Source organism: Lissotriton vulgaris, unplaced genomic scaffold (assembly GCF_964263255.1).
Source record: "Lissotriton vulgaris unplaced genomic scaffold, aLisVul1.2 SCAFFOLD_1064, whole genome shotgun sequence".
Classification (NCBI taxonomy): domain Eukaryota; kingdom Metazoa; phylum Chordata; class Amphibia; order Caudata; family Salamandridae; genus Lissotriton; species Lissotriton vulgaris.
This window is the reverse complement of record NW_028248991.1, coordinates 128,867-154,236: the sequence shown is the minus strand read 5'-3', so window position 1 is coordinate 154,236 and position 25,370 is coordinate 128,867. Positions and strand designations below refer to the sequence as shown.

Sequence of the window (25,370 nt, the reverse complement as noted above, 5' to 3'; positions counted from 1 at the left end):
AAACCTGTGGCTGAATGGATAGAATTATTGTAAGCAAACTCCGCTGTACTAAGTAAGGATGGCCAATCGCCTTCCCGATCCATTAGATACAAACGGAGATATTGCTCCAGATCCTGATTTACACGTCTGTCCATCCGTTTCTGGGTGGAAACTGGTGGACAGTCGAGAATCCACTCCCATTCCCTTCAAAAAGGACCTTCAAAAGCGAGACACAAATTGCGGTCCACGATCCGAGATCTCAACTTTAGGAATACCATGTAGCCTAACCACATGTTGAACAAACAAATCAGCTAACTGAGGAGCAGTTGGAAGGGTCTTTAAAGGAATGAAATGGCTCATTTTAGAAAACTGATCCACCACCACCCAAATTGTCGTACTCCCTTGACTGGAGGGTAGGTCTACAATAAAATCCATTGATATGGTATGCCAAGGAGATGGGGCCACTGGTAATGGCTGAAGTAAACCTTGTGGGAGCTGTCTAATGACTTTTTCTTTGACACATTGCTCACAAGTGGCTATGAACTGTCTCACCTGAGCTTCCATGCCTGGCCAAACGAATTCTCTCTTTATCAAATCCACAGTCTTTGCAACTCCCTTGTGTCCAGCCAACAGGTGGTCATGAAATTGCTGAATGATTCTTACTCGGAGATTTTCGCTGGGAACAAACATCTTTCCAGACTTATAAGGTCTTCCTTCCTTAATCACTCGGTCTGGGCCTTCCTTATCCCAATTTTCAAACTTCTCTTGAGTAAACTCAGCACAAATTCTGTCACCCAAATCATCTTCCACAGAAGTCGCCACAATCTTTTTTTTGGGGATGACAAAACACTCCATCTGGTGCTCAGCTTCGCTACCCAACTCCAACCGGGACAAAGCATCCGCTTTTGCATTAGCTGCTCCTGGCTTATAAGTTAGAACAGAGTCATAGTCTGCAAAGAAAAGTGACCACCTTAATTGACAAGGAGATAAAGTTCGAGCAGACTTCAGGAATTGGAGATTTCTGTGATCAGTGAAGACTGTGATTGTATGTCTGGCTCCCAAAAGATAATGCCGCCAAACCTGGAAGGTGTCCTTCACCGCCAATAGTTCTTTGTCGGCAATTGAATAATTTATCCCAGCAGGAGTTAATTTACGAGAATGGTAGGCAACCGGATGCAGCTGGCCAGTATTCCTATGTCGTTGAGACAAGATTCCCCCAATTGCTAAATTTGAAGCGTCAGCCTCCACAAAAAATGGTTCATTCAAATCTGGATGCTGAAGTATGGGTGCTGTAGTGAACGCCTCTTTCAAAGATTGAAAAGCCTCCTCAGTAACAGGTTCCCACACAAATGTTTCATTCTTCCGCAGCAATTTAGTTATGGGACTCACTTTTCTTGAAAAATTATGAATGAATCGTCTGTAAAAATTCGCAAATCCAAGAAAACTTTGTATCTCCTTAACAGATCGAGGAGCAGGCCAACTCTTTATGGCTTGCAATTTGGTGTCATCCATTGACACCCCATCTGGAGATAGGATGAAGCCCAAAAACTCTACTTTAGACGAATGGAAAACACACTTTTCCAACTTCACAAATAGATGATGCTCAAGGAGTCTTTCAAGAATGGCTCGTACATGACCCACATGCTCTTCCCGACTGTTTGAGAAAATTAGAATGTCGTCTATGTAGACAACCGCAAAGCGATCCAAGTATTCGCGAAGAATGTCATTTACAAAGTGCTGGAACGCAGCCGGGGCATTACAGAGCCCAAAGGGCATCACCTGATATTCAAATAACCCCAGTCTGGTGCGAAACGCGGTCTTCCATTCTTCCCCTTCGGCCATACGACCCAAATGGTAAGCTCCTCTGAGGTCTAATTTTGTGTAAATATGAGCTTCCTTTACCTGATCTAAAAGTTCAGAGATGAGAGGCAAAGGATAGCGATTCTTTTTAGTGACCAAATTGAGCGCTCTATAATCAATACAAGTTCGCAGAGTACCGTCCTTTTTAGGGATGAAAAAGAGAGGAGAAGACACTGGGGACTGTGATGGGCGTATGAATCCATTGGCTAGATGCTGATCAATGTACTCCTTTAAATGCAGATTCTCTGGTTCTGAAAGGGCATAAATGCGACTGCATGGAAGAGCTGCTCCAGGTTCCAATTCTATGCGACAATCGTAGGCCCGATGAGGAGGTAACCTTTGCGCCTCCTGCTCATTGAACACCTCCGCCAAATCGTGATACTCTTCTGGGATCTCAGGAATTTCCAAGGAGCAGATGGTTTGAACTTGATCCGCCAAACTAGAGGACATGGACTGATGAAGAACCTTCGGAAGGGAATCTTGACAGTGTTCTTGACAAAACTCTGACGTCATATCCAAAGTGCGCTTGGCCCAATCAATCTTTGGGTTATGTTCCGTGAGCCAAGGCAGGCCTAATATCAATTGAAACTGGGGAGCATCAATTAAATTGAATCGAACAAAACTCCGATGGTCCCCAGGGCCGAACACTGTGATTACTTCAGTATCCGCTACAATGGGTCCAGAAGACAGATTAGTACCATCCACCGCTCGAACTGGCTCGGGCCTCAGTTTCTTTTCAAACCGAATACCCAAAGATTTAGCAAATTGGATATCGCAGAAGTTCCCCGTAGCTCCGGAATCAATCATGATTGAGATATTCTGATGAACTGCCTCCCCAAACTGGATTTTACAGGACAAAATGAGATGGGGAGCTGAAGATTGTAAGGTGTTTGCTAAAGACTGCAATTTTGGAGCTGACTCTTGTGCTGCTTCCACCAGTGCAACTCCGTCTACTGGTGGAGCCGATCTTTTACCCACGTAGACGTCTTTGGCTTCTTAGGACATTCGCGAACAAAGTGGCCCGATTGACCACAATACATCCAAAGCTTGCCTGCTCGCCTCTTTTCTCGCTCTTCCTTGCTGAGAGGACCCCGTACTGATCCTATCTGCATGGGTTCCTCGGCTTGACTCCCTTCATTGCTCTTACTGGCTTCTGGCCGAGCACGATCCAACCTAGGCGGAACCATCCGATAATCCTTGCGTCGTTCACTCCGCCTTTCCGATTGTCGTTGATCGATATGCAACACTAAGTCAATTAGTTCTGACAAGTCAGTTGGCCTCTTTGGAATTTGAGCTAATCCATCCTTGAGCTCATCCTTAAGCCCTCTATAGAAAATGGCTGCCCTCTTGGCCGTAGGCAGTTGGTTTCTACAATGAGTTGATTAAATTGTGCAATATAAGCCACCAGCTCCTTGTTACCCTGCCTTAAATCCAACAACTCATTGTCGGTGGCCTGCGAAATGGTTCTTCTGTCGAATATGCGTAAGAATTCTGCTTTAAAATCTTCAAACTTGTAAAGCACTGGATCATCAGCTGATACCAAGGGTAAAGACCATGCCGCTGCATCTCCACTCAGATAAGACAGAACAAATGCCACTTTGGACTGATCCTCCTTAAATAAAATTGGTTTGCACAAAAAATGCAAAGAGCACTGTGTCAGGAAAATTTGAGCCTTATGTGGATCCCCCTGAAACCTTTCGGGTGGGGCCAAAGGAATAGTGGGTGACATTGCATGCACTACTTGAGTAGTTAACTCTGAGGAGGACGCTGATGGAGCAAAACTCTGAAACTTTGATCTTTCAAAACTTGGACTTGGACTAATGGCTATCTCATCTAACCTTTGGCGTAAATAACTAGTCTCCTGATTGGACTTCCTAATCTCTTCCTGGGTTTCACTCAGCTGTTTTTGCATCCCTTCTAGAATGGAGGTCAAAGCCTTAACATCCCAACCCTTTGCCATCTCGCCCAGACAGAAGGCACGATTGGGCACTTCAATCTGTCAAGAGGACTAACCTGCACTCCTGGAGACTGTGGGGGCGATCTGAAGAGGGTCTTCAGAAGATAATTTCCCAACTCCCAGCCACCCCTGCACCCAGATGACTCTGAGCCCAGGAATGAAAGGGAAAGGGGAAGTGGATAACAAACAAGAGAGACTGCCACACCCTGGTGCCTTCTAAGAACTGCGTAGTTGCTTGGGACACCTGCAAAAGTAACACAACATTAATACGCTCCCCCAAGACTTGATAAATCACAGTTATTCATTCAATAGGACTTAGTTGCTCTTCTCTGAAACCATAGTTCAAAAGGAATACCTGATAAGAGTGTGGAATGCGCCGCTCTCTGTCGAAGATATTTTGTAGCAGGCTAAATAGATGGAAAAGACTCAAATCCAGAAGATGAAGCTCGGACCCATTCAATACAGTGAGTAAGGATATAAACTATATGCGCATATATTATAACCCTAAACACTACTCTTTAGTCTGCCAGTTCATGCTGTAGTAGGTCTTCAGTTCTTATAGAATGGCTTCTCTGGACTGTATAGCTGCCTTCAAAAGGAATATTCAAAAGTCTATGTAGCAATTCTGACGACTGCGCAGCTTGCCTTAATCCAATATATTCTCACAAATCTCTCATGCTTCCTGAGTTCATAAATGTGATACCATTAGATATAGTTCAAAGGACAATTGCAGTCTTTGACAGGAACTCCACAATGGATAGAGATGACTAATTCTCTGTAGAGAAAAACGGGCAGCAAACAACTCTGCCTGCAACTAATTCCTCAGAGCGCAAATGAAAGTTCCAGAAAATGCGCTAGAGAAAAGTTCAACCGTGGAATGCGGGAAGGAGACCGCTATGAATAGAGTCTCTATGAGCTTACCTCGACTCAGACAAGGTGAGGGACGTAATACTGGAAAATTCAGAATCGCTGAACTGAGCTCCGCAAATCCCTTACATGACGGGTAGGATACTGCCAGCTCGTTTACTTCAAATACAAAGAATCCAAACGGTAGCGGTAGCCAGAAAAGAGACGCCTCGGCGGAGGCTCTCCAGGATGCAACCGCTACCTCCAGAAAGACGGTTGAAGTGCGCGGCGCTCAATCAGCACGCGCACGAAATGGCCGCTCCAAACGGGAAAGACTAGAACGCTAACCTCGTGTTAGCATGGCACAATGAGGATAGGACTGTCAGCTACCAAATTCTTGGCTACAATGCTTTCTCAAAAAGCGGGAACGATATAGCCAATGAAACTTCTTTAGTCTTATACCAGGTAAAGGGGCTAAGAGCGTTGACACCAGGGTGGGCTTGACATCCATTTGGCCTTCCATTCTGACTTTGAAAACAGACTTTAAAAAATTGAGCAGGCTCAAAGCGCTAATATTCCAACAAGAAGTGGCTCTCACTTCGGCTCAAGATACCTTCGAGTTACAGGTGGCTAGGACTTCTAGCGAGAAACAGTCCCTTATGAACACTAACCTCCCATTTCACTTTCGGTTGCTTATACATCAAATATTTAATGCGTCTGACACTAAAGGCTTTGCACATTTTTTTATTCATTTTATTTTTTCCAGTGTCTTCGGAGGGTTCCCCTTAATATTGCTGTTAGGAGGTGGAATCCTGCTTCTTCTATTCCTGTTGCGCAATGGCTGTTCATCTTGTGCTAATACACAGACCAGGCGAATTGCAGCTGTACCGTGATCAAATTCAACAGGTTTTTGGATGCTTGCCATTAGCAACACTTGGCGTCAGTTATGGATTAACTTTTCGCTTTGTCTACTTTACTTGCGTGCAACCAGTGTTTTACTGTCGTCGAAGTCCTTTCTATTGGGCAATGGATATATGCCTCTCCAACACGTCGTGTCTAGTCCCGGATTTTAACCAGTTGATGGGTCCCTTAGAGGCTCATGACCAGACTTGTTCTGGAGATATCCATATGGTGCGTGCGGCTGCACTTGGAGTATTTGCTGAATGTGATGTTTGTGCAGCTGCAAAGCACGTCCTGCATCAGAGTTTCATCAGTTATGCTTTTATAGGCATCTGATTATGAGGAGCATGTTTGCTCCTTCAACTTACTAAAGTGGATGGCATCCCAGTTTTCTACCAACGATAGGGATGATCTTTTGGAGGGAATTGCATTCCTCAGTTCACACACCTTGATGGATTGACCAACTCCTTTGTAATAACTCCTTCATAATAACTTCTTCATATTAACTTTATTATCCCGGAGATAGCTCTCTTTCAATAAGTCCTAATGACAATATTGAATGGGAAGGAGGTTAACGATTTTTTCCAATTTGTTTTTTCAAACTCTTTGAATTCTGCTTGACTTGTGCACTCTGTTTTGGTCCTTTGTCTAAGTCTTACGACCTTACCAAGGGGAGGGCGTTATATGGCCCTTAGGGACATTGTCCACATTGCTAAGTTAGCTTTAGCTTTGCTGCCATGATGCTGCTTTTGTGCACGTTAGTACATGACTTTGTTTTTGCAAGACTCTGTTTGTGCCTTTCACATGAGAACAGGCTGTTTTGGCATTCTCTGCTTTTCCTGGAGTTTAGTCTGAACACGATGTGCAAGGTCGATAAACAATGCCCCTTGTTATTCTGTTTTGTTCAGTCCCTAGCACCTAGACATAACATGCTACAACACAGCTGCAATACTGAAGACTCATGCTTTGATATTATAGCATTGTATGTTGTTTTAAAACACTTGGAGAAATCCGTTCCATGGAGAAGAGTTCCACTGTTCCTATGATGTGAAGTCAGAAAAATTGTATGTTGTCGTGTTTTGGTTGCAACAGTGATTCCCGGTTGGAGGACTCATGTCTGGTTCCTCCGATTGGAACTCCTCTATATGATCTTTATTGTAAACACGGTGTGGGTCCTATATCTTATAATGAGGTGTGGGTCCGATATACGGAAAAAGACGGTGTCCTTAGTTGGCCACTGCATGGTAGTTTTGAACCTGAAGTCCTTGACAATTTAGAAGTGAAATTGTTTAAGAAGAAAGCCCGGCCGGCAATGTTTGATTCTTTCCGTTACTGGCGAAAAGAATCTAAACAGAGAGAAATTAAAAGGTTGAAGAAAGAACAGAAAGAGCAAGAATTGACTTTAGAACAGGCTGCTAAGCAGCTGCAAGTCAACGAGTCTGAGAAGGCCATAGAGGTAGCTACTAGAGAGCGTAATTTAGCGATAGACAAGTGCTATCCTGCCTTGCCATCGAGTACAACTAAGATAGTAGAGGACCCCGAAAACGATCCTCTGTTGTCTTACTTGTTACGGTCACCCCCACCGTACGCACAGGGTGCTACGGCTCCGCCTGTACCGAATGTTCAATTGCCGGTTGCTGGACAACCTGGTATTCTTGCTCCTGCCCCTCAGAATCAAGCTCCTGTACCCCCTGTGGTTAATGTGAATGTTCCTTCGGCACCCCCTCTTCCTGGGTTGCGGCCTTCCTTGCCTATACCTGTATCGCTTACACCTACTGTTTCACAAGCTACCTTACCTGATACTCCTACTGTTCCTGTCCTATCTGTTCCAACTGCTACTGTGTTCTCTACATCTGCTAGTATTATGACTCCGCTTTCTGTTCGTCGAAGAATCACTGATTCTGTCTCTAACATTCTGTCTCCCTTCTATAAAACTTTAATTAAGACTCCTACTTCTGACTCTGTACAGAGACGTAGTCAGCTCCCAAGTACTGAGGAACGGGGAATCTTAGATTCCACGGCTCTCAGATGGATTTCGAAGAGTAGGAGATATAGTACTAGAGATGTATTAGATACATTTATGCAGTGGAATGAACCAACACAACGATATGTGTTCGACGAGATGTGCTCTCTTTTACGAGAGGAATTAGAAGAAGATGACTCTGACTCGAATTTAGAAGAAGTGATTAATGTTCAGAAAGAGTTTGCCGCAGGTACGATAGTTGGTCAAAATATAAAAGAAGCGATGGAACTAATTTTAAGTTATAGGAATGATCCATCACTCCGTTCACCAAGGGAGTTAGAGAAGAGTAGTACGAAGCAGAATTGCCAATATCCAATGAGGGAGGTTCCACCAATTTGGCGCGAAGCTGTGCAAGCTAATGCAAACCTTGGTATTGCAGCCGCTCCGGCGCAATTCCAGAGAGTGTGGATACACATTCTGTGGAAGCGAGCCGAAGTGTTAGCAGTGAAACAGGCCTTGCCAGATCCGCGGAAGAATCCTGCCGGATACTATAAGGAGTTAGCACAGACAGTTGAGGCTTGTGTGATGAATCTAGCGGACATTGACATGTTATTTGGGAATGTAGTTCCGCAACCAATTTGGGCTAAAATTCGTAAAGAGAATCATCCCATTGCTCTAGGTGGTGATTGGGCAGCTATCATTGCGGCAGATGGTCAGCAAATAGGTGGTTCCAAGCCCGAACCTCTACTTGCTAATCTTCCAGGTAGGATAATCGACTTAATGAAGACTCTGATGCCAGCATTGCGCGTTAACTGGGACAAGTTGTCCGCATGCAGGCAGAAGAAGGACGAAAGTGTCTCCGACTTTTTCACGAGGTTCGAAGAGACTTTTGTAGATCACAGTGGTCAGGATATGAGCACAGAAGGAGGACAGAGATTGTTTGTCGATAAATTTGTACACAATCTGCTACCAGAGCTCTGCAATAAATTGAAAGATTCCGAGAGTGCGTGGGCTGTCTCTACAACTGCGCAAATACTTGCAACCGCACAGTATTATGAAAATAGGGAGAAAGAGGAGAAAGAGAAATCAGATAAGAAAACGAAAGATTTAAAGACTAAAGTTCTTCTGCAAGAGGCATATCCGCCTCGCATAAATCAAACCAATACACAGCAAGGGTCGTATCAAAGGACAGATTATGGTTCTCAGAGACCGCAATACCAGTGGAATCAATGTGCGTATTGTAAGAAAGAGGGTCATTATAAGAATGAGTGTCCAGTCTTAGCGCAGAATAACGCTGCAGCAGCTCAAAGAGGTCGTGGTGGTTTTGTGCAAAATTCTAGAGGTTGAGGACGAGGTGCTATGCCTCCACAAACGAACGATCGCCCTTCCAATCACTTTGATCAGCGAAATGGACAGTCTGCTCAACAGAATAGGTCGCAACAGTATCATGTTGAAGACTATTGTGAAAATGATGAGGGATTTCAACAAAATGAGTACTAGGACAGCCATGGACAGAGTGAGGGAGTAGTATCAGTTCCAGTGGATCAGAGTGGGCCTTATGTCGCAGTAGCAACATCAGGTGTAGTCGAACCGTTTCTGTTGGATACTGGTGCCGCAAAAAGTTCTATCATTCATGCGAAACTCCCTGGCGCACCTTTGTCCGGCTTAACAAATGTTTCTGTAGGTTTTTCAGGCGCCCCTGTTTACAACCCTATATCTGGTCCTTTGTCTATTTCTGTTGGACCGTGTCAATTGAAAGCACCCCTGATTTTGACGAAAGGTTGTAATGAAAATCTGCTTGGTTTAGACTTGTTAAAACGCCTATATGCGACATTGTACTGTTCTCCGGAAGGAGTACAGCTTACGTTGGGTAAACGAATCACCTCTCCAATGTACTTGTCAATGGATGCACTCCCGCCAGAGCTGCGTTCACTCCCTGATACTCTTTGGGCAACTGGTCCTAACGATGTAGGCCTTTTGGAAATACCACCATATGTAGTCACTTTGAAAGCAAATGTCAAATTTCCACGAATTCCTCAATACAGAATCTCTAGTGAAGGTGAACGTGCACTTTTATTGATTGTGCAAGATTTGATTAAGAAAGGGGTGGTTGAAGAAACTAGAGGAAATGTCTGTAACAGTCCTGTATTACCAATTTTGAAACGTACCGATCCTTCAAAGCCTCCAGTGTATAGGTTTGTTATCGATATCAGAGAGGTTAATAAAATTGTGGTTCCGCAGTTTCCTGTGGTTCCAGACATTACTGCATTGTTAACGTTGATTCCTGCCACAGCTACATGGTTTTCAGTTATCGACTTGAAGAATGCCTTTTTCAGCATTCCGATAGCCGAGGAAAGCAGAGATATTTTCGGCTTCTCTCTAGGAGGTCGAAGCTTCAGGTTTAAACGCGCTCCACAAGGCTATTGTGAGAGTCCATCCATTTACAGTCAGGCATTAAAAAGTCAGTTAGATTCTTTTGTACTTCCTCCAGGTTCTGCTCTATTGCAGTATGTAGATGACCTTCTGGTGGCTGCCGATGACAAGGAAACTTGCAAAGCAGCTACAATTTCATTATTGCATCATTTGTCTAATTTGAATCATAAGGTGTCACCTTCGAAAATGCAATACTGCTGCCAAGAAGTGACCTACCTAGGTCATCTCTTGTCAAAGGAGGGAAGGAAGTTGACCCCAGAGAGAATAAAAGCAATTACGCAGATGAGTGTTCCTCGCACACAGAGAGAAGTACGTGCCTTTTTAGGTATTACCTCGTACTGTAGGCAGTGGATCCCAAATTTTTCTCTTTTGGCAAAACCATTGGTAGCTTTGACTGGGAAAAATGTTCCGAGTCCGGTGCCATGGTCTGCTGAATGTCAGGAGAGTTTTTCTGAGTTACGAAATGCACTATGTTCAGCTCCTGTATTGGGTACACCCAATTACAGTAAGCCATTCACGCTCTATGTTCACGAGAGAGAAGGTTGCGCGTTGAGTGTTCTGACACAGAGATTTGGTGATAAACAACGCCCTTGTGCGTATTTTTCATCAACATTAGATCCGGTAGCTAGAGCGTTGCCTAGTTGTTTGAGAGCTACAGCGGCAGCTGCGGCTTCCATTCGACAATCTGCTGGTTTGGTGATGAATAACATGCTAGTGGTCATGGTTCCTCATGCTGTGGATACACTCATGAACCGAACCAAGACGCAACACCTTACCAGTGCTAGATTATCTGGCTACGAGCTGACACTGTTAGCAAGTCATATACAGATCAAAAGATGCAATGTATTGAATCCAGCAACGTTGTTGCCGGCTAATCAAGAGTCGAGCGATTCTGAACCCCATGATTGCTGTTTCAAAACCGAGGAGGAGACAAAAGGACGAATTGATTTAAAAGACACTCCGTTGTCAGATCCAGATGGCACGTTGTATGTTGATCGGTCATGCTTTAAACTGGAGAATGGTGATGTGACTGCTGCTTATGCAGTAACGACTTTGAGTACGATTGTGGAGACTGCAAGAGTGAGTCAGAATTCTGCCCAAGCTGCAGAATGAATCGCTCTAACGAGAGCGTGTGTTTTAGCAAAGGGAAAGAGAGTGAATGTGTTCACAGATAGTCAGTACGCATTTGGCGTGGCCCATAGTTTTGGCCGTTTGTGGAAAGAAAGAGGTTTCATTACGTCCCATGGGACTAAGATTCAACATGGTCAGCTAGTTAACGACTTGTTGGAATCTCTAACCTTGCCGACTGAAGTTGCGATTGTGAAATGCAGTGCTCATAAAGCAATCATGGATGATGTTGGTCGTGGGAATGCTTTTGCTGACGAGACCGCTAAACAGACAGCTAGAAATATGATGAGTAGAATGTATGTTGCTACGTCCGCGAGATGGATTTCCGAGTCTGGAATGTGTGAGGATACAGTGGAAAGTGTGAAAGAGATTCAGAAAGAGGCGACTGAGGAGGAAAAGCGTGCATGGAAAGAGAGTACGGGTAAATTGGACTCAAGTGGATGTTGGATTGATTTGTCAGAACAACAGCGTTGGATGTTGCCTGATGCGTATGTGCTTGCAGTAGTGACAATGGCGCATGGAGCAGCGCATATTAGTTCTAAAGGGATCTGTAAGATGTTGGCTCCAGTCTGGAAGAACGATGGGATTAGTAAATGTGCAGAGAGAGTGGTGAAAAATTGTATGGTATGCCTGATGCATAATCCTGGCAAGGGAGTCCCCACGCCTGCTGGTCACTTCGCTCCTCCCTCTTGCCCCTTCGAAGTGATTCAGTTAGACTTCATTCACATGGATCGTTGCAACAACCTAAAATACGTCCTGGTGGTAGTTTGTGCTTTCTCCAGATGGATCGAAGCATATCCACTGAAGGACAACACTGCCTTATCAACTGCCAAAATCCTTCTCAAGGAATACTTCCCTAGGTTCGGAATGCCACGGATTGTATGGTCAGATAACGGAAGTGAGTTTGTAAGGAAAGTTATGCAGAGTGTGTGTGCCGGTTTAGGGATCAAGCAAAAATTTCACAGTGCAAACCATCCCCAGTCTGCTGGTTTAGTTGAGGGTTACAATGGCACCCTCAAGCTGAAACTTGCTAAAATACAGGCATCCACGGGTTTGTCCTGGCCAGACGCACTACCCTTGGCTTTGTTATCCACGAGAGCGACTGTACATTCTAGAGTAGGGCTTAGTCCTTATGAGATAGTTTTTGGTTGTCCCGCTAACATTTGGGGAGTGCCAAGGCCAAAAGAATTCTGTTCTCTGGAATATCCAACGTTGATTGATTACCTTTACGACTTGACTGCTAAATTGAGTCTTATTCACCAACAGGTTTTCGATGCATTGCCAAAGCCACCGGAGAGTCCAGGTCATCATCTGAAACCAGGGGACCACGTTGTTGTGCGCAACTTTGCGAGGACAAAGAATCTTCAACCCAGATTTGTCGGCCCCTATCAAGTGCTGCTGGCGACGAGAACTGCTATTCGTGTGGCCGGCGGTGGATACACACGACGCACGTCAAACGTTTGCCCCTGCCACTTCCTTATGATAACTGGGTAAAGAAGGGAATTGGTGCCTCTGAGTTTGAGCGAACACCCAGGTTTATCCCTTTCAGCGATGCCGAACTGATAACTGACACATCGAACTCTGACTCTCCTCCTGAAACTACTTCTTTGACTCCTGAACACTTACCCTCTGCATCAGAAGAAACTTTGCTATCTGCGAACTTGAACATTGCAACCTCTGCTGATAATACACTGTTTCCAGATCAAACAGCTCCTGCAAAACTGAGATACAATTTACGATCTCGCAATATGGACAAATAAAGCAGGAAACTGCCTATTTTACACATTTGAAATTTTGACACTTTACCTCCAGCCAGGAAGTTTGCTATTGTTTTATTGTTTTAAAATTGCCTTGCCGTCTGGGTAGCCGTAGGGTCGTGGCTGTGTGCCTAGTTGAATCTGCGGGGGTCAGACACAAGGTCGATCTTTCTGTTAGTTCTGGGAACACCCAGGGCTGATAGAGGCATTTTCATCTACGTACACATCATCAGTGGTCGCGAGCGGATTGTAGAAGATGGAGCTTCCTGCGCTGCAACGAGAAAATGTGATTTATGTTCGCAGAAACAGACTTTACAGAATTCTTCATAGCAAATGTTTTCTGATGCAATGTGCTATTACATTTTTAATTGTTCTGATAACGTTGGTGGGTGGAATCGTCTTTGATGTGAACTTAATTTTTATGCCAGTAACTACAGTACCTCCCCTTGATCCTGCTACTTCTACTGTTTCTTCTATGCACTCTTTTTACTCATTTCCTGAACATGAGCAAGCTCGACGCTCAGAATTTATCAATAACACTTTCGTACAGCTCTTGCACCAACACCAACTGGTAGTTAACACTACAGACTGCTGGGTGTGTGGCTTGATACCCCACACTATGGATAAAGGCATTCCCTACCTGGTTTTGCCTTTTAGCTATAATGGATAATTTCAGGCCCTTCAGACCATTTTTGCCTATGCCCTTGAAACCTATCCTCCGCGTCCACCACGTTCCACTAAATATAACTCTGCCAACAAAGCTTTAGTCCAGGAAATTATTGACATGATCAAGGACGTCAATAATACTCTATCTTACCCTAGAGATGAATTACGAGTATATTTGAGTTGGAACTCTACAGAGTATCGCCTTAGTTTGGAAGAAAGCAAGCGTAAAAGCTCCACTCCAATCTGGGTCGTGCCTCACCGAGGTCAGGTCTGTTTGCAAGGAAATGGGAGAAATCCGAGAGCTCAGCTAGGGAGGAGTGAGTGCGTTGAGACTTATGTGTTTCCGTCTAACTCTTCCCCTGCCTTCCTTACTGCTAGGGATACCTACTTCATCTGTCAAGACAGAGCGTATACATGGTTGCCTGCTGACTTTTCAGGTTCATGTTATATTGCTCGACTGTTGCCTCCAACGTACACTGCTTCTTCAGACTATCACAAGACCAGAGTAGCAAGAGGTGTCTTCAGCAAGGAAGATACCGCTGGTCAGGAAGCTGGAGACTTCTTCAAAGGTTTCCTTCCGTTCTGGGGGCCTATGGCCAATAGTAGAAACATACGTCAGCTAACACGGATAGTTGAATCTACTATTACCGAAACTGCTGGTGCCCTTAGCAACTTGACAGCTGAGCTTCAGGCGGATCGACTCATGACGTTGCAGAACCGTATGGTTCTAGACGTGATACTTGCAGATCGAGGTGGGGTATGCAGAATGATCCAATCGAGCTGCTGTGTTTTCATTCCCAATAACGCTCCAACTGTCTATGAGGCGATCTCTAAGCTACACAAGATTTCCGACTCTATACACGTAGACAAGGGAAACTGGTCCTTCATGGAGTGGTTTTGGACTCTGATATCAGCGTGGGGATGGAAGGTTCTGATGGTCATTGGTGTCATCTTAGTATTCCTATTCTCATGCTGCCTGATTATCCAGTGTGGTCCCGCTTGGTGTAGTCTCTGTGCTGCAACCTGTTTCAGAAAACCACCTGCGTTTGGAGAAAAGGCGCGAGAAAGGATGATGATACAACAGCATGTCACTGACCTGATGAGCATAGAGTTAGACTCTGACATAGACTGAGTAATTGCCTATATAAGGGCAAAAGGAGGGTCTGAGGTTCCGTGACGATTTGAACCCGTGTTTTTCAACATTGTCGTAAATATATAATTTTGGTATCAGCGAACCGCAAATGATCCATTTAGCATATACTGGTGTTTTCGCTATGCTACAAGCAAGAGTACTCCTGTTACAAACACATTTCTGATCTACCCATGGCATCCATCTTAGATCATGGCAGCCATTTTGTGTTTCCTGCCCTCACATAGACAATGGACACGCAATGACCTCTGATTACTTCATTTCGATTAAAGGACACGTAGGCTTAACCGGCGATTCACCTCTCTAGTGACACGTGCACCTTAGAACAGAACATGCCGTGGCTGCATGACTTGACAAAGGCTACCTCCTCTGCCTGAGGCCAGTCCTGCTATACTGGTTCTCGTGTTCGTTGGCCTGATCATGATTAGGCGGCCGAAGCTGGTAGCCTTGCCCATTTACGACCCACAAACATCTCTTATCCTGCTTTTCTATCTTCTGCACCTGGCTCTGCTCCTTTCCTTCTGGGCCTTTATTAGGGGGAGGTAACGAAATTTACGATGAGGCGGTCCAGCTCTTGAATGAAATGTTGACATGGGATTGTGATGGAATAGTGGGAACCCCTCTTCGTAATGTTTGACATCAGATATTATCGACGATTCCTGTGCAACGCCAAATATTTATTGTTTAGGACACAAAGGTTTGGGAATGTACTAACATTGTGAAGAATTCGCCTGAAGGCTAATATTTCGTATATAAGGAGCAACCCTTCTTGTACAAATCGAACAGGCTCCTAGATACTGCCCGTGTGTAGTTTCTGTGACTTCTGTGTCCCTGCAGTAATAAACCTTTGGTCTTTGACGCCACCATCGAGAAGCCCGTGTTTCTGTTTATTTGTGCACCGAGACAGGTAGAACTCCGGGGTCTTCGGGTGTTATCCCTGACACCTCTGGACGGAACCAAAAAGTCCAGAACTCCAGTATGCTGTCAAAGCCCAAAGATCTTCCTTTATATAAAATAAACTTCCTCCAGTCAAGGGGAGGGTGGATAGGTCTTATTGTCCTTTTTCCACAGTCTTTATATAATGACTTCTTCCTTTGTACTCTATGGAATTGTAACAATGCTAACTGTGTTGAGTTTATGTATTTTGCTGCTGGTATTGGCGCGTATACTGTATTGTAGAGCATGATAGTTAAAATAAACATTTTGAACTATTTCAGTGACTCTGCCAAATCTTATTGTGGACAAGTACGAGTGAGTAAGTGAAAGAGCACGTCTTGCTCCCTTGATTCCTGAGAGAGTCGGGAGTGTTGTGTTCTGGGTTCTCTGATCATTTGTAGCTCTGTGATGTTTGGAGGAGAGTGAATGAGACACTATAGCTAGTCGGTTTGGGATGTTGGGTACTCCTATGGTAGGTTGGTGCACCCCTATACTCTGAGGTCCTGTTTTCCTGCACATAGTTCTGTGTATGTGCAGAATCCCTGCAACACCTCAATAAAAAAAGAAACCAAATCTTTTCTAATGACAAAGTTTTTACCTTAAGTCATATTGAAAATGTATAGTCAGCAAACTACTGTGGGGATTATCCCCTTCTTCAAGGATCCATTCCAGACACCTTGAAAACGGGGCAGGTCTTGCCTATCCTAAAGAAACCCACAGCGGACCTCGTGGACCCTAATATTTATTGCCCGATCTCCAACATCCCTATGTTAGCTAAACTCCTGAAAAAATGCGTTAACGTACAACTGAACAGTCACATTGATCGTTTCAACCTGCTGAACCAATTTCAATCTGGTTTCAGAGCAGGTCACAGCACAGAATGAGCCATGACACATGTATTAGATGACGCTCCAAAAATCCTTGACCAAAATGAAGTCTGTCTGTTAATCCTACTCGACCTGTCATCAGCATTTGACACCGTCAAACACGACAACCTGCTGAATCTCTTGAAACACAGAATGGGTTTATCTGGAAGTGTATTTACCTGGTTCGCCTCTTTCCTCTAAAACAGATCCCAAAGATTCAAGGTCAACCAATCCCTGTAAAGCGCTCTGATAATCGCAAGAGTCTTGTTCGCGCTATATAAAACCTTAAAAAAAAAAAAAAAAAAAAAAATTTACTGTCTTTACTCATGACCATTCCGTATTATAGTATTATACTGTATGATTTGTTTGGTTCTCATGCATGAATTTCCTTTTTTTTTCCTCAGACCAAATGTTACATTATCCCCTGTCATGTAAAGCGCTCTGATATCCATTAGGGTCCTCTTCGAGCTATACAAAACTTTTTAAATAAATAAATAGTTGTGCTTTCCGGGATTGGGCTGGAGCATGTAGGCTATGGATAAAGCATTTCGCTAAGTCACCAAGACAGTGAAGGTCTGCGCTTACCAGACCCAGCTCCAGCTTCATCATGCCCCTCCTTGAGTGCTGGGTAAAGGAAAATATTTTCTTGTAGGCCGTTATTTAATAATTCGTAAAACATAGGCCAGTTTTTCCTGGGAAGGCTAGATGGCCATAGGACAGTGCTGGCAGCAATTTGCCACATAGGAGATTTAGTATTGGCTCTGCTGTTGGGTTGTGCAGTTGGTTGTTTAGGCATCTCAGGCTATGTATAACCCTGGCTCCCTTGGACCTGAGGTGCTCGAGATGGGCCACTTGGCTTGTCCTTTCGTTGAACCAGACTCCCAGATAGTTGTAGCTGGTACAGGTTGTGATTCGCAGCCTGCCTATTCGACAAAGCATGGATTTCCTACATGGGCGGTTGCCGAAGACCATTACTTTGGTTTTTCACTGGTTCTCCAGGAGTTTATTCGTCGTGTTATATGTGTTGAGGGCGTTGAGGGCTCTTTGGAGGCCCGTTCTAGTTTAGTTCATGATGATGTCATCAGCATATTGCATGATCTGGAGACGTGAGCCCCTGAGTTTCGGGGCAACCAGGCATGCACCTGCCAATGATTTTGGCAGATCAGTGATGTAAAGATGAAAAAGTAGCAGGGCTAGCACACAGCCTTACTTAAGGCCATTTTGTATGTGATTTTTGCAGGTATTATTTTAGCACTGGTTTTGATTCTCACCTAGGCCTCCTGATGAAGTGACTTTAATGCTGTAAGAAACTTGAGGGGTATCCCCCAGGTATTTAGTTTGTACCATAAAGTTCCCCAGTCTACTCGGTCAAACTCCACGCTGTAATCAACAAAGCAGCAGAATAGAAGTAGATGTTTGTCCTGAGTTGCTCTCCATGATACATATGCCAGTGCTATAATGTGGTCTGTTGTTGAACAGTCTGACCTGAATCCTGACTGGGTATGGGGAAGAATGCTTCTTTCTGTGGCCAAGGGTTCCAATTCAGCCAGTAGGATACGGGCATAAGCCTTAGCTGTGATGTCCAATAGTGCTATTAGTCGATTGTTGGACAGGTTTGAGCAATTAGGACTTTTGTAGATTGTGTGCAGTATTGATCCCTGCCATGTGGCTGGAATAGAGGCATGGTTAAAGAGCCAAATGAGGAGCCCTGCCCACAAAGTTTGGGCTGATTTAAAAACTGCTGCGGGTAATCCATCATGTCCGGGCACACCGTCGCTCCTCATTTGTTTGTCTAATTTATTTCTTGCAATAGTGATAATGCTGTTATTTCATTATGCACTGGCTACAGCCACTTGACTATGTGCTCTCCCATTGACTATAATATCCTCCAGACCACAGACAATGCTTAATGAGGGCACCCCAAGTAGGATGGACTTAGCTGTATTCAGTGCAGCTTTGCGGATTTAATGGTTCAATAATTACCTAAAAATTGAGACAGCACAACTGGGCTACTAACTTGTAGACTGCAAGTCACTCAGACATCAAGGGCAAGTGATTATATGACCGAGCTACCCTAACAACTCCACAAAGTCCATTTGAGCTGTTGACTAAATGAAACAAAACTTCTGAATTGCAGTGGATGGCCACTCTACGGGGCTAAAGCAAAGGTACATTTACACAGGACCAAAGTGTCTTTTTTTCTGTCAGAGGGGCATGATCTAGCATATTACGCTAACATTACGTTACATATATGTGAAGAATGGCAGACCAACAAATCAAGTCTACTGCTTTAACTGATCTGAATTCTTCACCTTCAGAACTTGAATACAGATTCCACACTCAGACGTCTCTGTTGTCCTTTCATGCCTTCTGGTCATATGTCGTTGCAGATTCAGTGGAGCTGACGCCTCCTGGAACCCCTTTGACTTGACTGACAAAGGCCCTCTCATTTGCTGAAGCCCTGCCTGGGTTCAGATTTATCAGATATATCCCACTCAGAGTTGATATATTAGACCGAGAAGGAAAAAAGCTGTACTACATGGTAAATAGCTGAAAGCCAAAGTCAGTGTTAGAAAGTTTCAAAAGAGGAAACACCAGCGCTTCTATTCAGGGAGTGAAAGTAGCAGTTTTAGGGCATGAGGCACTGGCAGTGCAAAGTCATTGAAAAGAAGGCGCAAGAGTTGTCTTTTTCCGTTCATGGGGCCGACCTCTTTTTTTGGTTGGCCTTGAGGGTCAAGCAGAAATCTCAGAAATCATTCTAGATGTTAATATAGGAAGCAATCGTTGCTTTAAACATGCGGCAGCACGTTTCGGCTCTGGGGACAACGGGAAGGACCAACACTCCACTGGCTTCCTACCAAAGCCAGAGTTATGTACAAAACAACATGCATCAAACAAAAGGCCCTGCACACATCTAATTCCCATGAATTGGCTTTCAAGTTTCAACTTTTAGCCAGTGGATCTAATCTACCATGGAATGCTGAAGCTCTGCTTCTAGAACCCCTTACCTTTATAAAGGAAGGATGTAAGGCCCCATCCTTTTCAGGGAGTGCAACCAGAGTATGGGTCTTTTTAACTCCAAACTTACGCACCGCTACCTCACTAGCAATCTTTAAATGTGAACAGAAATCCATTCTCTCCGAAAGACAGTTGAGCTAATTTCTCTTTTCCCTACATCACCTAGTATGCTATGCTCTGCATTGATATGCACCTCGAACCTCACCTCTTTATCTCGATTTTCTTTGGTTCCTTTCTAGCATTGCACGCTTTCATTCTGTTACTCAGTATTTGTGTCTGTTTTCATACCGTTACTCAATATTTATGGCAGTGTAATTGTTCTGCCTGGTGTAATTCTTCTTCTATTGTAAAGTACTCTAACACCTGAGAATGTCTGCACCCTGAGACTTCCCTTTCTACCACAATATTATTGGTCATCTTCCCAGCACGTTTTCATTCTGTAACTCATTATTTATGACTATAAGGTATATGCGTCTTGTGTAATACTTCAAATTTTATTGCTTTGGGTAATATCTCGCTATATAAAACCGCACAAATAAATATGTTATGTTGTGATCAGATGTACACAGCAGGCACGTCACCACTCATGAAGTGAAACCACACTCACAACTTTCACCTACAAGACTAATATTTTGTTGCCCTTGTCTGCCAGTCACCGGAGGAAATATGTCAAAAGATCTGTCGCCCATGGGGGAGACAGAAAGGGTCTTGGTTCACCTTCAACAGGTGCTCGAGGGTCCCACCGCAGAAATCAAACACTATCTATTTCAAACATAGATGCTACATGATAATCATAAAATCCTGGTTGTCCCACTGAATTGCAAGCTAACACACCTACACAGAGTTTCGCGGTCACTCGAGTAATTCAATTTTATATTTGAAAAATAGTATTTTACAAAATTAAATTTAATCTAATTTCAAATCTAGTTGCACCTGTACGTTTCAGGCTGGGCCATAGTTTGCTGAATGAGTCAAATTCATGAAACAATTTGAGAGTCATTTAAAATAAACTGTGTTTCAAGTTCACTGAACTAGAAAGGTGTGTCATTAAAGTGGTTATGTTCCTTTAGTTAGAACTGCTGAAGCACACATCATAATGACTTCATGCCACTTAAGGAAGGCAGGGAGGTCCAGTTACCTGAGAATAACTCCATCGAAACATTGTCCAGTTGGCATTTTATAGACGAACTGAGTGGTTGCAACGTTATTTGGCTAAGTGAAATAACGGCAATGTGCTCTACACCAAGTTGTCTGACTCCTGTACACTGTAACTGTTTATTTATTTTATTTTTGTTATCAGAGATGGCCTATATGTAGAGTAAAATGCAAGAAAGAAATAGTATGTATTGCTCAAATGTGAAGAAAATATTCTTTGCCTTCTAGGCTTCATTTTCGCTAATCCATTAAGGCCTTCAGATGACCACATTCAGCCAAATCTGGAAAGCTTCAGCAGGACCACCAACGGGGGCTCTTTCATAGTGTCGGCGGTTCCACCTGGACCACTGGCTGACATTTTTCCTCCATCTAAAATTACTGATTTAGATGCACAAATAACAGACAAGAAGATAGATTTGTCGTGGACAGCGCCTGGAGCGGATCTGGACGGGGGACAAGGTACATTTGCTCTTTTCTTATATTATGAGGATTGCAATTACAGCAGAAACCTTAGGAGCTCATTAAGCTTTAGAGGGTTGCAACCAACCCGTAAGGTCATCCGAAGGCTCGGAATTCAGCCCTGCTAGTGGAGGACTGCTTAGTATATTTAGAGCTCCCCCTCCTGCCTTGCAGAGATGGTCGATGCACTGAGGAACGGTGCACTGGCTTTACGTATTTTTCACTTGCGTCGCAGTATTTGTTCTTTAATTGAAGCAAAATCCCAAAGGGAGTTTAATTTAGTCAAACGAAAAAATCAATCAGCCTGAATTATACAGAGCTTTCTCTTTGTGGATTAGGACCATTATTTTGGTTTCCCATGGCAGTCGAAAGGTAGAGAAATCAAGTGACGGTCGACATGCCCTAAATAAAATAATTTTTAGCAGATGACCCGCATCGCTATCTTTAAATGAAACTTATTTTATTTTTATTTTTTTTAGTCTTCATTTATACGATCTTTATGATTATGGCAACCAGGATGTCTCATGATCGTGCTCGCAGTTGAAAGTCCAGAGAGACAAGGTGAGGCCATTTCAGAGAAGGAAACCAGCAAGTTCCCTTGAGTCTTAAACCATAGTGTACCATCATGAGTGAGAAACAGGTCCGGACTGGCCATTGCGGGCACCGGCCAATCCCCCGGTGCGCCGCAAGGGTGGGGGCCGGTTTTGGGCCCAGGGGGCCGTTTTTGTTACAGGGCCGTTTTTGCAGCATAGCTGCAAAAGCGGTCCTGTAACAAAATCGGCCGAAAACCGCCCCAACAAAGAGCTCGGTCGCACAACCAGGGGGCCGGCCGAGCACTTTGCCAGGGCCGGTTTTGGTTCTCAGTCGGGACATGGTGAGAAATCACACAGGAGTTTGCTTGATCGTGTTGTTTTAAATCAATGGACTTCCCTCCCTACCCTACCATTTCGCTCAATCCCATTGCACCCAATATTTTGTATGCTTACTGTTTCCTCTCCTCTCGTTCAAGTTTCTAAGCTTTCTTACTGCTCTAACCCATCCCTCTACTGTAGGTGGTGACGAAAGAATCCAATTTTTGCAAACCTCGCGTCTAGCTAATAACATAGCAGTGAAAAGAAAAGAATTCTGGTTTTTATTCAGTTTAATGCTAGAATCATCTTTAACTGGAATACCAATATGGCCGGGATGCCCGCCACCCCCTCCCAACACCAATTCCCAATGGGACTAGACAGACACAGTTTTTGAACTTTTGGAAGGCGGTGGGGAGTTACCCCCCCCGGCCGTATTTATTAAAATATGAAACAAAATTTAAAACATTAAATAAAAGTTTCATGAATTATGTACAATTTTACATTTTATTACATTTCGATGAAGACATGTTCTTTGGCTAACCTTAACAGATCTCTAATACAAAGGTTTCCTAGCCGAGTCTAGCATCCTGAAAATGCATACATTCTAAATTAAAATTGTACATCCTAGCATTAAGGGCCAACTGCAAGGTCTTAACCGGTGTCAGATCCCTACTACCAAAATCCCGCCCTCACGGTGTGAGTGGCGCATGCGCAGAGGACTTTACCCTCATTGCCAACTGTAACTTCCCTTGTCGTGGGGGCCCCCTTTTCACTCAACGCCATCTTAAAGGTCGTCAGAGTTCCCGTGTGAGGTATCTGTAGGAAGGACAGCGTGGACTCCCCCCCATCCCCACACTCTCTATCCGCCGTCGCGGATATCCGGCCCCCGGGAAATTCGTAGGAGGGGCATCTAGCCGCCTCCCCCCTGGGAGGGGCCTATGGCCGTCTCCCCCTAGGCGACCCATCCTTAGTGGGTGCCGCCTCCCCGTGGAAGGGGCCAATGGCCGCCTCCCCCGGGCGCTCCCTTCCATTCTGGGTGGCGCCCCCCTCTAGGGACCTTGAAATTACTGCTCACCGATCATGACCTTACCGCCCGACCAAAAAATAAATACGACAGTTGTTTTACCTACTAAGGGAAGGAAAAAATTCTGACATAGCCTTGATGAGTCATCAACTTCATTTTCCTACAAAGGGAAACATTATCCTAAAAGCAGAAGCCACATCATTATACGAAATATTCCCTTACTTCTCTATAAAGGAAAAAAGACCTATACATTTCTATCTAATCAAACTTTATTTAAACAAACATTGCCATAAGGGGCTGGTGGGTCAAAATTGCCGCTTGTTCCGTCGAGGGCTCACGAGCAACGAGTTGGTGCAGCCTTCAGAGCACCGGAACAAGAGGACGCTTCTTCAGATTCCCGCTCTATTTATTCATCTGCGGGAGGGCGGGGACTCTCCTCCGGTACGCCTACTGGACGTGGTCTTCCGTGCGGGTGACTAGGACAACCCCTCCTGGGCGGGAAAGGGCGCGCCCCGGCTACGCCACTTCGGGCATACCAGCCGAGCCACGCCTCCCGCCCAAAATGGTTTCCCGGGGGGATCGGGGCACCCAACCATACGTTCGGGGGGACCGAGTGGTCGCCCCTTTCCATATGGCCGGGATGCCCGCCACCCCCTCCCAACACCAATTCTCAATGGGAGTAGACAGACACAGTTTTTGAACTTTTGGAAGGAGGGGGGGGGTTACCCCCCTGGCCGTATTTATTAAAATATGAAACAAAATTTAAAACATTAAATAAAAGTTTCATGAATTATGTACAATTTTACATTTTATTACATTTCGATGAAGACATGTTCTTTGGCTAACCTTAACAGATCTCTAATACAAAGGTTTCCTAGCCGAGTCTAGCATCCTGAAAATGCATACATTCTAAATTAAAATTGTACATCCTAGCATTAAGGGCCAACGGCAAGGTCTTAACCGGTGTCAGATCCCTACTACCAAAATCCCGCCCTCACGGTGTGAGTGGCGCATGCGCAGAGGACTTTACCCTCATTGCCAACTGTAACTTCCCTTGTCGTGGGGGCCCCCTTTTCACTCGACGCCATCTTAAAGGTCGTCCGAGTTCCCGTGTGAGGTATCTGTAGGAAGGACAGCCTGGACTCCCCCCCATCCCCACACTCTCTATCCGCCGTCGCGGATATCCGGTCCCCGGGAAATTCATAGGAGGGGCATCTAGCCGCCTCCCCCCTGGGAGGGGCCTATGGCCGTCTCCCCAAGGCGACCCATCCTTAGTGGGTGCCGCCTCCCCGTGGAAGGGGCCAATGGCCGCCTCCCCCCGGGCGCTCCCATCCATTCTGGGTGGCGCCCCCCTCTAGGGATCTTGAAATTACTGCTCACCGATCATGACCTTACCACCACAGGCCGGATAGTTGACCGACTATCCGGCCCCCCCACTCCTCCTAAAGGTCATGCTTCCTCAAACCCCTTAGCCATGCTATGAAGTCTCCTATGAGTAAATCATTTCCCTCCCTGGACAGGTGAACCCCATCATTCAGATACATGTGATCACCCCGAATACACCCGTGAGGAATGCTATGCAACTGCGCTGAGCGAAACAATTTCCCAATTTTATTGTTAACCCTTTTCACGGAGTGGTTCAATGCTGACACTGGAATGCCCCCCCGCCAACTCTTCCTGGGGATCATGTGGGACCAGGCAATCGTGCACCCCGGGAGTTTCTTAGCCAACCAGCTAACTGCCGACAGGATGTGTTCTAATAACACTCGTCTTCCCAGCTTTACTAAGTCATTGCCTCCCAGGTGTACTATGACTACAGATGGCGGTGACCTTTGCCGCCCTAAAAGACCCTCAAAGAACGATTGAAATTGGTCAAAACAGAGCCCGCCCTTCCCATGGAAGGTCACTCTGTACCCGTATTCCCCAGATGCGTGAGTCGCGTCACCTGCCTTGAATACGTCCCCGGCGCGCCTCACATATGAGTGGCCCACGACCCATACCACTCTCTCTCCAGTCGGTGATCCTCGACCGCTGGTCTCCTGATGCTGGGTCGACTTCCAATTCCGCCCCGCGTGACAGGCTCGCGAAACTGTAATTCAAACAAAAGACAAGAAGCGTGAGTGCATGTCAATTGATCTTTACAACATGTGCAATCGCACATACCTTTTGAAGCAATTTGAGGACCAACGGCCCAGCTGCTTTACTTCCTCCGCACTCTGACCCCGGGCTGTAGCCTCAGTAGCAGCCCCTATCCTAAATGAGTGGGTCCCAAAATCGCACGGGTCCATGCCCGCGGCAGCGATTGACAGTGCTAGCACCCTCTGAAACTGAAATCTCGTCAGTGGGGTGCCATCTTTGTGCCTAAGTAGGCTCCCCCCCATGTAGCCGTCCTCAATGCCAAGTATTCCTCTAAACACTTTAT

At 45.0% G+C, this 25,370-nt stretch overlaps 1 protein-coding gene across 1 annotated transcript in view; it reads left to right on the top strand.

Moving 5' to 3' along the window:
* LOC147663748 (calcium-activated chloride channel regulator 1-like) overlaps positions 1-21,637 on the top strand; it is a 642,892-nt gene extending 621,255 nt beyond the window's left edge. The window contains exons 13-14 of the mRNA XM_086950229.1: positions 20,843-21,073; positions 21,553-21,637. Of these exons, the coding sequence (XP_086806355.1) occupies positions 20,843-21,073; positions 21,553-21,617 (296 nt within the window). The 3' untranslated portion in view covers positions 21,618-21,637. The remainder of the gene's footprint in view (positions 1-20,842; positions 21,074-21,552) is intronic.
* The last annotated feature ends 3,733 nt before the right edge of the window (positions 21,638-25,370 follow it).